This window comes from Haemorhous mexicanus, chromosome 17 (assembly GCF_027477595.1).
Source record: "Haemorhous mexicanus isolate bHaeMex1 chromosome 17, bHaeMex1.pri, whole genome shotgun sequence".
Lineage (NCBI taxonomy): Eukaryota > Metazoa > Chordata > Aves > Passeriformes > Fringillidae > Haemorhous > Haemorhous mexicanus.
The window spans coordinates 6,426,079-6,440,540 of NC_082357.1; the positions used below are offsets into that span (position 1 = coordinate 6,426,079).

At 40.6% G+C, this 14,462-nt stretch overlaps 1 protein-coding gene across 10 annotated transcripts in view; it reads left to right on the forward strand.

The window, feature by feature from the left end:
- The first annotated feature begins 1,027 nt into the window (after positions 1–1,027).
- The window catches only part of CLEC16A (C-type lectin domain containing 16A), a 61,181-nt gene continuing 47,746 nt past the window's right edge, over positions 1,028–14,462 (forward strand). For 7 of the 10 annotated variants that reach the window (XR_009488658.1, XR_009488657.1, XM_059861904.1 and 4 more), the window contains exons 1-8: positions 1,029–1,238; positions 7,512–7,640; positions 8,293–8,426; positions 9,173–9,321; positions 9,959–10,064; positions 11,907–12,030; positions 12,912–13,086; positions 14,009–14,062. Coding sequence is in view for 8 of the 10 variants with exons in the window: in XM_059861904.1 (XP_059717887.1) it covers positions 1,159–1,238; positions 7,512–7,640; positions 8,293–8,426; positions 9,173–9,321; positions 9,959–10,064; positions 11,907–12,030; positions 12,912–13,086; positions 14,009–14,062 (951 nt within the window). In the remaining 2 variants the exon portion in view is untranslated. Of the gene's footprint in view, positions 1,239–7,511; positions 7,641–8,292; positions 8,427–9,172; positions 9,322–9,958; positions 10,065–11,906; positions 12,031–12,911; positions 13,087–14,008; positions 14,063–14,462 lie in introns of all 10 variants that reach the window. The other 3 variants (XM_059861905.1, XM_059861912.1, XM_059861908.1) reach the window with 2 other exon arrangements.

The following is a 14,462-nucleotide window of genomic DNA, read 5'->3' on the forward strand; positions in this document are numbered from 1 at the left end:
GCCAGCAAGCCCGGCCTGCGCGGCAGGACCGCGCTGTCCGCCCGCCCCTCGCTCCCCGCCCCGCGCCTGCCCCGCCGCACGCCGCCGTTGTTTACCAGCGCCGCGCTGCTGCTGGCGCGGGGCGGCTGTGACGGGCGACGGCGCCTCCGCCGCGTTGCCGGCACTGGGGTCCCTCTGCGGCTGCACAGGAGCTGCAGGGGACAGTGGCCGCTTGCGCGACCCTCGGCTACGCTCTCTTGCCTGCCGAGCTCTGCCGCAGCCCGCAGCCTGCGGAGCGGGGCAGCGCGGGCAGGCTTGGGCAGTACCTTCGCCCCTGGAAGTTGTTTCACGACCTCTGCCGTGACCGAGGCCCTCCTGGAGCAGCACTGCGGGCCCGGGCTCCTCTCGGCTGCGGTGCAGGTGTTTCTTTGCTGACCAAGGCTTTACCAATACCAAAATATAACCGAAGGCGGTATTTTAAACTCGGTGCATTTTTGATACTGCTTGACAAACTCTTCAGCTTTTACTGAGATATAAATAGATTTAGTTTGTTTCTCTGGCTAAAGCAAAAAAAATTTAAAAATCCAAAACTAGGTCAAGACAGTCAAGGGTCCCCTTCTCTTTGTTCTTCCTTAACTTTTAGGCCGATTTAAAATCCTTACTGGAAGAACCTCAGCAAGGGGAATGCCAGCAGCTGAATTTCTGACGCTGCGTCTTGGAACACAGCAGTTGACCCCACAGAACAGCTTCGTTTGGGTTATGGAAGCCGAACAAGGAATGCCAGAGGCCAAATTTTACCTCAAATGACAACGCATTTAGGACGTACACTCACACGTTTAATGTGGGGTTTTTTTCTGATTCGGGTTCTGTTTACTCTATAATGTTGTTCTAAGCGAGCCGGCCCCAGAGCGCGCCCGGCGCAAGCCCCGCCCCGCCCCGCCCCGCCCGTGTGAGTGCTTGGCCCCGCCCTTCGCGGTGCTCCCTGGGACTCGCAGTCCGCGGGCGGGGCCGGGCCGGCGTTTGCCGGCGTTTTCCGGCGTGCCCTAGCCGCGCATGCGCCGTGCGCGCCGGTTCCGCCGCCGAGGCTCCGGGCCGGTCCCCGCCCGCCGGTCGCCCGCTCGCCCCGAAGGGCTATGAGGCCGTAGGGCCCGCGGGCCGGAGTAGCCTTCCGCCGCCAGCATGTTCGGCCGCTCCCGCAGCTGGGTGGGCGGCGGGCACGGGAAGGCCGCCCGCAGCATCCACTCCTTGGACCACCTCAAGTGAGCGGGGGGCGGCCGCGGGCTCGGGGCGGTGGTGAGGACGGAGGATGGCGGAGCTGTGAGGGGACTCGGAGGGGGCGGTTGCGGCCGGGCTCCGTCCGCAGAGCTGCTGGGGGCAGATTTCCCTCGGAGCCGGCTGCGGGGCCGGGAGAGGAGAGGGCGGCTCGGCGGACGACGCTCCCCAGGCGCTCGCTGCCCTCGCCGGGGCGTTTTGCCGCAGCTCTCCTGAGGGGAAAGCGCCCGGAGCAGTCCCCGGTGTCGGAGGCTCTGTGGTCTGGTGTCCGCTTCACGGAAACCGGCTTCTCTGTCCCAGAAGGTCTTCAGGGCAGACGTAGCTCGTCATGTAATGTCGCACTCCGGGCTGCCATACGTGTTTGTTTTGTTTTTAGTAATGCCACAGAGTCTTCGGTGGAGTAGAGTGCGAGGCGTCATAAATACGAGAAATACCACATTCCTCGTGAGGGAGAACTTTGTTTGTTTCCTGGTGGCGGCTGAGGCGGGGAGGCGAGGGGCTGGTGCCGGAGCGTGAGCAGCGCAGCTCCGGGGTGTGTGGGGAGGTCCATAGTCAGCAGTGACTCACGGCGCTCGGGCCTCGGTGTGCCCTGGGCTGCAGGACGCAGCAGCTGCTCCAGAAGGAAAGCTTTGAGCTTGAGAACTATAACGTGTTCTGGAGCCCCACAGCCGTGCGTTACTGCTGGCTGCAGAAGGTGGAATAGTTTTTTTCTCAGCTCTGCCACTGGAGAGTTGGAAGGGTGGCAAGGGATAAAAATTTGATTTCCCTGTTCCATTTCAAGTGTTCCGCTATTGCAAGAAAAATGAGAACCACCTTGATAGCTTCTCTTTGTACTGAACGAGAAAAGGAGGTCATTGAGAGATGAAGCACTTTCTAAATGAAATGACTGTGACTATGTAGCTCATTGAGAAAAAGTACCTAGTAGTTTTCAGTCATCTTACAAGGAGAGCATGAATGGGTTCTGACAGTAACGAGCAGGATGCCCTGTACAAGATTTGGGTCCTGCAGTTGCTTTATCAAAGATGATTTATGGATTCTGGTCCTTGTCTCTAAACTGGAAAAGTATTCAAAATGAGCAAGACTATCTGAAATGTAATGCTTTTTACCAAAGACACAGAACTAAAGCCCATGAATACAAAACTAATGAGGCAGTAGCATTGCAGAAATAATTTTGAAAGCATTGTAGGTCAGACTAGCAAGCCAATGTAGTCTGATTTTACAGGAAAAAGGGGAAAAGTCCTGCTCCTATGTAAACATAGGAATGTTCTCTTGAACATACAAGGAGTAGTTACTGTGTACTACTCAGCGTTAGTGGAGCTTTAGCTCTGTCTGGCTTTGATACCTGACTTGAAGATAGAGCAAGAATGCTGATGCGTGATGAAATTTGAAAAACTGAATTTAAGTTTAGGAAAAAAAAAGAGTGAGACTTACTTTCACATGTCAGAAAAATGTGTCCATATGATCTGTTGGGGCCACAGAGAATAGAAAAATGACACCCTACCTCATTTGTAGCAATGGGCAATTGGGCTGTAAGTGCTGTGGCTTGTTATCAGAGACTTGAAGTATATATTTATCTACTGAAGTACGAGCTTTGGTCTGTGCTTTTTTGCATGTGATTTCTATAATTATGAATCTGAAATGGTTGTATGTAAAGGACAGATGAGACCTTTAATCTGTTTATACTATGTATATTTTAAGTGTTTGTTTGTCCAGGCTGTGTGAATTTCAGCTTTTGTCTAGATGCAAACAGGAAAGGTGAAATTTAGGTCTTTTCCAAGGATTGACGTGGGTAAAGTAACAGAAGGAAAAAGGTCAGAGAGCCTTTCTTTTGGGGTCACGAAAGAAAGAAAGTCTCAGTAAGCTCACTTGATAAGCTGTTTATCTTCTCATCTTTTCAACTCATCAAAGCCCCATTTTGTATTCCATATGAAGGAGCACAACACACCTGCCTTGCCATTACAGGTTAGCTCAGCCTGTAAAAGGTATTTTATGCTATGTTACAGGGGTGAAATCAGTCTGGGCTAGCTTTGTGGGAACATTTTTATTTTTAAACTTGCATAAGGTAGAGTTTAGTCAAAATTGTAAACAGTCCACATGCTTAGTGATAGTAGCAGTGTTACTGCTTTTTGTCAGTAAATGCTGGACCTTTCCCATCAGCTTTAATGTAGTTTGTTTGAGGTTTGCTTTTGAAATTTTGCTATTCAGTTCCTGCTATTCAGTTCATGCCAGAGAATGGATTGGCTGAAGGAAAATTGTGAGGCTGTTTGTATTAGGTGTTTTTATACAGTCTCTTGAGCTAGTGAAAACAGTAAAATTTAATCCAACTTCTGAAATGCCATCTAGAGAAGGATGGCACAGTGCTACTCACTGCCTGGGTACTTCTCAGAGAACTTGATCTTTTTGTGTCTCTTTGTCAGACTTTTCCCCCTAGTTTTCTATGGTATTTTACATAGCCCTGTTGCTAATGTCAAGCACATTTCCCACGGTTGCTTCTGCACTTGGTATTTTAATTGCATTGTGATTGCACAAAAGGTTCCATGCCATTAAAATTGGGTGCTGAACATTTCCCATGCCTTGGTCAGATGCAGTGTCCATAAAGGTATGCTTGAAGTCTTTTTTTTGTGGGTGATTCATTTCCTGAGGCACTGTCTGTGCTATGCATCAGGTGTCCTCTGTGAGAACAATATGCAATTACCTGATTGCAGGCAGTGTGAAGGAGCAAGCCTGTTATGGTCAGGTCCGGGCTTTTAAAATTTGAGTGCTCGACTTCTTAAACTCGTACCTGTTTTAGTGTATTTTTGTAAGTAATAAGTGGGAAAGTCATTAATATGCAAATTTAATATTCATGAGTTACTATGTTACCCCTTTGAGCATGGGTTCTAATCAGAATTTTGTTTAAGTTGCTGGCAACATCTCCCACTGATTCTGATGGTATTGAGTGCTTTGGCACTTCCTGCATGATGTGTTTTTGTTTAAACCCAGTCTTCAGATACAGAGATGACAAAAGTCTCCTCTTTGATAGTTTTGTGTTTTGAAGCAGAAACCTGATCCCTCTGTAGTCTGCATTTAGAGACAGCCTTTAAGGATTTATCTAAATACAAAAATACTGTGTTTGTGTGATACTTCATGTTCTCATCATACAGTATTTCATGTGTCTGTAAAGAGAAACAAGTATGTTTGTGCTTCCTTGTGCATTTTCAAGCAAATAGGATAAATAAAAAAGGAAATAAAAAGGAATAGCTTGAAGGTGAAGCTCAGGTTTCCTTTAAGTGCATCAGTGCCTTAGCAAATTAAGGAATTTTGCTGTAATGCTGCTACTAAGTAAATAAATTTGGAGATAATGTATTCCTGACTATTAAATGCTTCTTGCTTTTTGTGTTTGTAATGCCCTATATTCCATAGGCTCCTAAAATAGCTTGTTGTTCTTCCCACTGCATCCCATACCCAACATTCTACTGCTGGTGTAAACTTTAATCCCAAATTTGTATAATGCAATTTATTAATGAGAAATATATGTTCACAGATGTAATAATTTCTATGTGACTTCATATTAATAGTCTAAAATATGTGAAGTAATATAGTATTAATTACTGTTTCAGGAAGTTGTTACAATTACTGTGGAATGAACTGATCTAATTGCCATCTCTTCAGATGTTCTCTGCTCCATTAACTGCTGCATCCTCAGAGCAGGGACTGAGTTTGTGCTGTCATTTGATTCACTGTCCTGATGATGCACAAAGTGCCCTCGTGGGAAGTTTGTCCAGGGCTTGTGTGCCATGTGTTGGTTTAGAAACCCCGGGAATTCTCACAGGTGATCAGCCTTAAGCTCTCACATCTTCACTGTGAGCCATCCCACTGTCAGTCTCCACAGAAGGAATCTTGAGCTGTGATCCTCAGATTAGTGGAAGAGGATTTCCAGGTGCTCTCTGCCTTGCTATTTAATGACTATTGTAGTACAGCACGTGACCAGGCCGTTAGGACTGTAGGACACAGCTGAGGATCAACTTTTCCTGGAGTGGTTTCAGTGTGATCAGTGACTGTTTTGGATTTGAAAATGAGTGTTGATTTGGGGGGGGGAATGCCATGAAGAGGGAGAGAATTTTTTTTACTGAAGAGAAAGATTAAGAAATGACAACTCCCCCTCCACCTCTCCACCCCCTGCCACCTATTCCCTTTTTCCTCCTCTTTGCTGGCTGGTGATATATATAATATGATAATGGCTTTGGTAATGTAGTGCAGGCTTTACCACTTTGCTGATTAGGAGAGTGAGGGAAGGGAGCATGTGGTTTCAAGTTTGTGAAAGCTGTGAACTTCTGAGGGCTGTTTACCTCTTGTGTCCTTGTGCAGTACTCAACACAGCAGAATTGTTGCTTGATGGTTAAGTAATATCATGAGCAGTAAGCACACAGTGTTTTACTCTCAGCTTCTCTGAAATAGCACCTGTTCCCTGCATGGCTTGTGAGGACAGACTGTTTATTGCTGCAAGTCCTGTGAAACTCTGCCCAACTCAGTGGCAGCTCAGTGGTTGAAGAAGGCTCCCAAAATCGAATTTGACAGATTTTTAATCATTTGTAAATATGATCAAAGTTCTTGTGTGTTTGTGAGAGATTTTTTGAGTTCAAGCAAAAGGTTCTGAAACTAGGTAATATCTTGTCTTTGTAAGTCTGATAAATATTTGGAACAGCCTCATATGAGTATTCAGTTAAATGGCATTTTAGTCTCTGGCTGCATGCTTGCCCAGTGCAGTGATTCAGTTTTTTAGTGTTGATAAAATTGATGGCAATCCTGTTTTTTGAAATACGATTTCAAGTCTGTTTTTTGACCTAAGCATCTTACTTTAAGCCATAAACCAGACTCCCCAAAATTTTTTTTTAGAAATACACTGTGTTTTTTGGAACCTTACAGAAGCTTGGCAAAATTTTACCAATGAAATTCCTAAAATTTTAGTCTGAATCACTGAACAAACTCTCATGGAATCCAAAACAATAATGAAGGCTGCCCCAGGGTCAGGACAGAGGCTGTTGTCACAGAATTAGATCCTGGAAGTTTGATTAACTCCACTATTCGTGGCAAGATGAATAATATGGGAAATCTCTTGTCCTTTCCAAACACTTGTGAATATTTGCACAGAAATGCTGAGGTGTTACTCCTCGTTTTCAGTACAATCACAGCATAGTAATATAGGAACTGTGTTTAGGAATCCAAACTTGTGCAGTTCAAAAATGACATGAAATTCCCTTCCTGGTTTTTAATTTATTTTCAAAACTCTGCACCTTTGTTATATTTGCCCTTTTTCTTTAATCACTCTATAAAAGAAAAAAAAAAGAGGGAGAAAAGCAGTGGTGATTTTTGTGCTTTTATTAGAATTTGCTCCCACCCCATCTCTCTTTTTTCTTTTTTCTTTTTTTTCTTTTTTTTTTTTTTTTTTTTTTTTTGGTGAGACATAAGAAAATAACAAGACAGAAGTAGGTTGGTACTTTGATGTAACAACTTACTTGGGGAAAAAAAGTGCTTCCTTGAAGAGTAACATTCTGAGACTTAAAACCTGAAGGGCTTGCATTTTCTATAGCTTCCTGTCACTTGTGATATAGACATACCCTTTTTTAAGCTTCAGTAGACAGTCTTAAACTCTTGCCTTTTGAAATGATAAAGCTGGACTTTACCCCCTTTCCAATCAGTGTTTCTGGGAAATACTGATTTCTGGGAGTACTTAAAGGACCAGAGACCTGATGAAGTTTTGCCAAGGTGATTGAATAGTCTTTGAGGGTCCTGATATTAACAAAATTGATGTGAGTCTGTGACGGGGCTCTGCAGGCAAGAGAAGGGATTGAACTCATGTGCCACTCAAGAGAAGGGTTAGACCTCATTGCCACTTTTCCATGTCAGCTACTGCATGCTTACCTGCTTCTTCTGTTTCTATTTCTCTTGCTCATCACTCCTTTGACTTCAACATATTGCAAAGAAATTTGCAGAAGTACCCTGGGACCAGTTGCACAGTTTCTAGTTCTATGCTAACATATGCATAGGCACCCATAAGTCATTTGGCTGGGGGATATATGTTTCCTTTGTCACTCTGTTTAACCATTACTTTTCTCTCTGCATCAGTATTAGAAGGAAATTTTAGGGTTTTAAATTTGTACAACTATTAGACTTGGTGTGTGCATATGTGTGTGTCTGCATTGGTACAGTGATGAAAGACAGACATGGTGCATGTGGAAGTGGCAGGATAGCACATTACTTGTGCTTCTGTTCTCTTTTAGGTACATGTATCATATTTTGAGTAAAAATACGATTGTAACGGATCACAACCGCAACCTGCTGGTGGAGACCATTCGTTCCATCACAGAGATCCTGATCTGGGGGGATCAGAATGACAGCTCAGTGTTTGAGTGAGTATCCTGAGCCAGTTCTCTCTGAGACTCTGCTTTTGTGTTTGAAGAATTCTTGGAGTTGTACAGAGTTCTGTTCACTGTTACTGTTAACTCCTCCAAGATTGTATTTTGTGACTATATGTAGAAAGATGTGTCCTGTAGTAGATATGTGAGCAGGTTCATATTCATGTCATACAAGAATCTGCTGCTTCTAAAAAGTGTTTGGATTCCAGAGCCCCTTTCAAGTACTGCTTTTGTTTGACTCTCCATTCTTTTGATATAAATATGAACTCTAGCCTATTTTAGGGTCCAGATTTACTCAGTACATCTATTAATCTCACGTTGCTTCAATTTACCTAAAATACCACAAATTCTACCTGTGGTATTTAGAGCTGCCTGATAAATTGAATATACTAAAAATACAGTAAGAAAGACCTTGATTACTTGATACCTTTTTTTCTGCATAATTTGAATTTTTAAGCCCTCTTGTTTTGTATAGGGTTTTTGAAAGATATTCTTTTGTTATTCAGATGCAACTTTGCAAAGTAATTCTTCATAAAAGCAAAACATGCTGTTTGTCAGTGTTGCCTTGAATCATCCCTGCTCCTAGCCGAATTATGTTCCTGTTACTTACAGCATGTGACTTAATTACACCTTTATTTTCTTTCAGCTTTTTCTTGGAGAAGAATATGTTTGAGTTCTTCCTGAACATCCTGCGTCAGAAGTCAGGTCGTTATGTGTGTGTGCAGCTGCTGCAGACTCTGAACATCCTTTTTGAGAACATCAGCCATGAAACATCCCTGTGTAAGGACACACTTCCAAACTGCTTAGGATGAAGTGATCTAGATTTGATTGGATTCCCTTTCATTCAATGAAATTTAATCCTAGTACTCCTGCACAGAACTGTATTAATTACTAACAGTCTTTTAAATTGAACTATACCAAAAATATGGTGTAAACTGATTCCACAATACCTTGGAATGTAAATTTTCAGAGGTGCAAAAGTAGTTTTTTGGTACAACAAGCATTTAGACCATTCCAAGGGCTTCCTTAAGTCAAAATAGTTGTGATCTGAAATGTTCACTTGCTGCCACAGGTCATGAGGTGGAACTCTGGTGTGTAATTTATAATGTAAGTGTTCTGACATCATTGGTGCTTTCAGTCAGCCACAGGAGGTTCCTTCAAAGTTTTTGGGAAAATACATAGAGGATGGAGAATTAATAATTTTAAGTATTCCACAACTGTTATGGAAGTCATGATCAACCCTTGGAGAGTTGGGACTTGGGAAGAAAAAGAGTTAAGTGTTATTAGATGAACTGGGAAAGATGAAGTATATTCTCAGTTGTCTTGGTCTTGGGAGCAAAGACCTTTGTAGGATGCAGATCCTTTATATTAATGCACAAAGGCATCACTTGAGCTGTTTGGCTCAAAATTGTGATCTTCAAGCCATCAGGTTGTTGCTTTCTCGCTGGCACTTTAAATACAGCCTGTTACCACAGAGATTTTTTTTGTTAACCATGGTAAATACTTTTTTTTTTTTTTTTCCCCAGACTACCTGCTCTCTAATAACCATGTGAATTCTATTATTGTCCACAAATTTGACTTTTCTGATGAGGAGATCATGGCATATTACATATCATTTTTGAAAACTCTTTCCCTGAAACTCAATAATCATACTGTACATTTCTTTTATAATGAGGTAAGTAAAGAAAGTTGCAGTATAATGATAAGAGGACTTGAATTAGAAATTGATAGGAGTGTGGCACATGCTCTGTTTAGTCTCTTGTCTCATAATGTCTTGCTTCTTTTTTTATAATGGCCATACCAGTGGTTGTGAATTTGTTTGTGAGGATCTCTGCACAAGCATGGCTTTGTCCTCTTACAACTATAATAAACTAAAAATCTGGAAGTTAGTGTTATAATGGTTCATTTCAGTAGTTTTAAAGTCTACTTTATGCTTTCTTTTCTTGTGCTTTCATAAACAGGATCTTTTCTATTGCATCACTTGGTTCTAAGAGGTTTAATCAAAGTCCAAAAAGCTGAGTCAAAGGGCAGAGTTGAACTGGGTTTTTCCTCTCTGCACTCTGTTTTCTGCCAGAAGGGGGCATGAAAGCACTGGCTATGTGTGCAGCTATCCTGGGAAGTTCTGCTGCTTAAAGCAGCTCATCTTAGTGCAGAGCTACAAATGCAGCTGAATGTGCATTGTAAAATCATTTTGATTACTTAAGTAGAAGGTAAAGATACCAAGTTAGTATAGGGAAAACAATTTATACAGAATCCCAAACCATATTCTGTACATGTTTAATGAATAAATATTTTCTTTCCTCTTGTTACAGCACACTAATGACTTTGCTTTGTACACTGAAGCTATTAAGTTTTTTAACCACCCTGAAAGCATGGTCAGGATTGCTGTTAGGACTATAACCTTAAATGTCTACAAAGGTATGCTTTTTATATATTAAAAAAGGTATGTGTACAAATCTTGTTTCATTGTAGTTTAACTTTCACTTATTTATCTGTGAGGGTTTGCTGTCTGTTTTGTGGGACTGAAAAGCTTAACATGCTGACAAGTTTTTACTTTTTTTACTTTTGTGACAACTATCCCAAACCTGCAGTATGTACTTGTAAATAGTATTATTTTCTCACCAATGAACCTGGTTTTAAAAAACCCCCGAAAGTGTCAGGCATACAAAACGAACTTTAGCTTCCCTTCCAAGAGAGGTCAGAATGTGACTGTATTTTAAAAGTAAACTAACAAAAACCCCAAAACCAGAGTGTTTTAAGAATATGAATTTTCTTTTACTCGTAAAATTGAGCTTTCTTCTGTATGAAGCAGTAACCAACATGACTCCCTTTTGGATTGGAAGTGCATTAAAATGACTGTAGAACTGTTAGGTGCTGCAGTCACTCCAGTCTCAAGGGGAGCTGGACCATTCCCAGAGGTGCTCAGTGAAGGCCACGAGGCTGCTGTGTCAAACTCCTCTGCTGGGCATTCCAGTAGAACATAAGGGAAAAACCTAAATCTTCATTTGAGAGTAGTTGAGCACTGCAACGAGTTTTCCAGAGAAACTGAGGCATCTCTATTGTTGGAGGTCTTCAAAACTCAGCAGGGTCCTCAGCAACCTGGTTGAACTTTGACGTTAGCACTACTTTGAGAATGTCTGTTCCAAACTCGAATGTCCAAAAGTCACTTCCCCCTAAATTTTTCTTGGGATATTTAAGATTTTTAATAAACTGTTCACAGTGTTCTCTGTAAAAAAAAAGGTTATTCTGAACTTCTACCTCTGAAATCAGCATGCTATAAGGTAATATGTATTATGGAATATGTTCATAAATTAAATTACATTTTAATTTACGTGTTAAATTACATGTTTAATTTACACAACTTTCTGTCAGTTAAGAGAAGAAGTGGTTTGGCAGTCTTCATAGAAGCATATGAGGTCTTTTTTAAAACAATGAGCTGTTTGCTTTGCAAATGGCTGGATAGCCTACATAGTGTCTTTACAGTGTTGGCTGCAACACTTTCTTGTATGACAAATGGGCACTTGGTACTTGCCTTCTACTTCAAGGAACTTTAAATGCAAATATGAGCTCACAAAAAAGAGCAGATTATAGGCTTCCTATCCTATTTGCGATATATTTATGCAGCTAAGTATTTTTATTTAAAAAATTACTTTTCTAGAATTTTCATTGAATGTTGTAGTGATATAATGGTTACAGTTGAAAAGGCAGAACTCAGATCTTCAGGTTTGATCATTTTCTGACTACCTGTTTGCATATATCCTGCTCTAACTGCTACCCCGTATGTTTTAGTTTAGATGCTTTGTGCTTTAGCATTTTAAACCCTTTTAGAGGATGTCACTATCCCAGTTCCTAATCCTGTTAACTGTTATCTGTTTCTTTTGCCCTTCCTTCACTGATGATTCCTGTGTTCCTTAATGCAGTGTCATGTAAGTCTAACTAGCTTGACTCTCAGCATTACTGCTTTATTCTTGCGCTTCTCTCTTCTTTTTAATAAATAATGTGCTAAAAGAACCTTTCTGAATTCCACTAGATTTGTTTATTTTCGGACATCTGTAAATATATCAACATTAGGCTCATTCAAGCCAGATAAGAATTGATGTGACATTTTTGTAGATTTCCATTTCACGCCTAAGATTGTGTCAGGTGTATACTCATGGAAAATTAGCATGTAATCAAATTCAAAAGATATTTTATTATATTTCTTAAAAAGCAATAAAAAATATTGGTGTCTGATTTTTCTTTTTAATGATTTCTCTTCAGTGGACAACCAGCCTATGCTGCATTACATTCGAGATAAAACTGCAGTTCCTTATTTCTCCAACCTAGTCTGGTTTATTGGCAGCCACGTGATAGAACTGGATAACTGCGTGCAGACTGATGAAGAGTAAGCTTTTACAGTGCTGCCTGTTGAATGCAAATGCTTTTCCCAGATGTCAATGATTTCCTTATTTTGTCTGTAGTAGTCCAGTTAAGTTAGTTTCTAGATATGTTCCCATGTAGACAGTTTAGACTTCTCACTCTTTAAAGGTTTTTAGTGATTCTTCGAGGAAACAGTGCTGTGTGCCTGATCTGTGCTGGTATCTCTACAAGTAAATTAGTGTTTGAAGCAAGCCTTTTCTTTGTCTTTGTTTTGTTCTGCTAAAAATTGCAGATATCCAGAAGACGCAACAGGTATTTTTTGCTTCTCAATCTTATAATCTTTGTCTTTCTAACATCCTTTTTTCTTTGTGTCATCTCATTGGAAGAGCTTTCTGAAAAGATTCTAGGAAAAAATTTAAACTAGAAAGGTGAACTTGATTGTGAGCTGTCAAACCTGACATGACGCTGTAATATTCCACTATCAGCTACAGAAATACTTTGATTCAGGTTGTTCTTTGTTTGTCTTGCCACCCCCACCTTAGAGAGGCCGTGTGTTTCTTGCTTTCCTAAAGTGAAGAGGTAGGTGTTAAATATAACACCTAATTCTTTAATTTTTGGGGAAAAAAACTTCTCATTTTTGTAGTTGGCTTGTGAAAACTGGCAATGGAAGCAAAGCTTTGTAAAAACAGGTCTTGTGAAAACTTGGGGCAAAAACTTGATGCATGCATCCTAAAGAAAATACAGGCAACTGTTTAACAGTTGCATTAGTTGACTTCACTGAACTTCACTGAAACATCTGCTTTGGGCAGCCTACCTGACTCAGCTGATCTGTGGCAGGGATGCAGGTTAATTCTTTCCCTATCACAATTGATCACATATCATTTTTCATTTCTGCTCTCTTTTCAGGCACAGAAATAGGGGCAAACTGAGCGACCTGGTAGCAGAACATCTTGATCATTTGCATTACCTTAATGATATCCTTATCATTAACTGTGAATTTTTAAATGATGTGCTGACAGACCACCTACTTAATAGGCTCTTTCTTCCCCTCTACGTGTATTCATTAGTAAATCAAGACAAGGTGAGCTAATACCTGCAAACAGTTAATTCTCAAAGGTGCTGCTTGCTTTCAGTGTGCAGTGTGATTTGGGCAGTAGGCATATGATGTGTGGTTTCCATGAAACAGCTTAAAGAAGGTGGCTGTAGAGGAAATAGCCTGAAATGGAATTCAAGAGCACACCAAAAAAATGCTGTTTTGGGTGACGTGGTGGTTAAAAGCTCACAGTAGTGGAGACCAAGAAGAACTGCAAATTTGGAACAGGGTTTAAATTTCTGTGACACTGGGAGATGTGCGATTTCCTTTTCTGATAAGCTAACTTGTCTTCTGGCAAAAGCAGAAAAAGCAAATTTGCCATGATCTGAAAATCTATCCGTGTAGAAAATACAGACTTCTGGGTTTGATACTCATTTCTTCGATTTGTAGAGAAGCTGTGTTTTAATGTGGTGTAGCTGAATTTATATTTAAAGCATAGCCTTTAAATTATGTGCTGATTTCACTAAAACTGGTTTTTAGTGAAATAGAAACTATTTTTTTAAACCTGCACAGGTTCCTGCATTAGTTTGTTTGTTGTGGGTAATATTTCATGCTATCTGAATAGCTAATTAGCAGTCTTTAATGAATGTTAACTGAGAAGAATGGTTTTCACTATACTACTATTAGTTCAAATAATGTACTTCTCAGATGCTCAGCTGTTTAAGTTACTGAAGTGACCATGAGAGACTGTAATTAATTGCAATTTTTTAATCAAGAGTGAGGGATATGCTTATTTGGAGAGTCTCCATTTCAAATAGTTTACCAGTAGTGAATGTTAAAGATAAAGAGCTTGATGCTTTCTGAATATTTTGTAGCAGAATGTGGAACAACACAAGTTTCATTTTAAATAAAACATTAAACCATATAAATTCTTTGTATAAATAAGCATTTTTCATAACTTTTTCTGTAGGGTGGAGAGCGTCCAAAAATAAGTTTCCAGGTTTCTCTCTACCTTCTTTCTCAAGTAAGTATTTTAATATTTGTCCTGTTTCAGAACAGATTTTGCAGTACTCTTGTGAGTATTAAATAGTGTATTTTCATCATTTTCGCAAAACATAAAAGAAAATTCATCAAAACAAATTTCTAACCTTTCAGTTTGCATTAAGAAAAAGAAAGTAAAACATCTTTGGCAGACAAAGTAGCTTCTTATTTAAGTTAATGTAATTTTTCTGTGGATCCCATTGCCCAGGGTGACCTTTAGAGCATTTCAAATTACGTACATGCCCTGATTAATAAAGTATAATAGACATGCAACATGCTGGGTCAGAACTTGGTACAATGGCAGATTAAATTTACCTAGATGCTGTATTGCACTTTGAATCTGCTTAAGCTATGGAAAATCTCAGGTTTGAATTTTCCTCTTT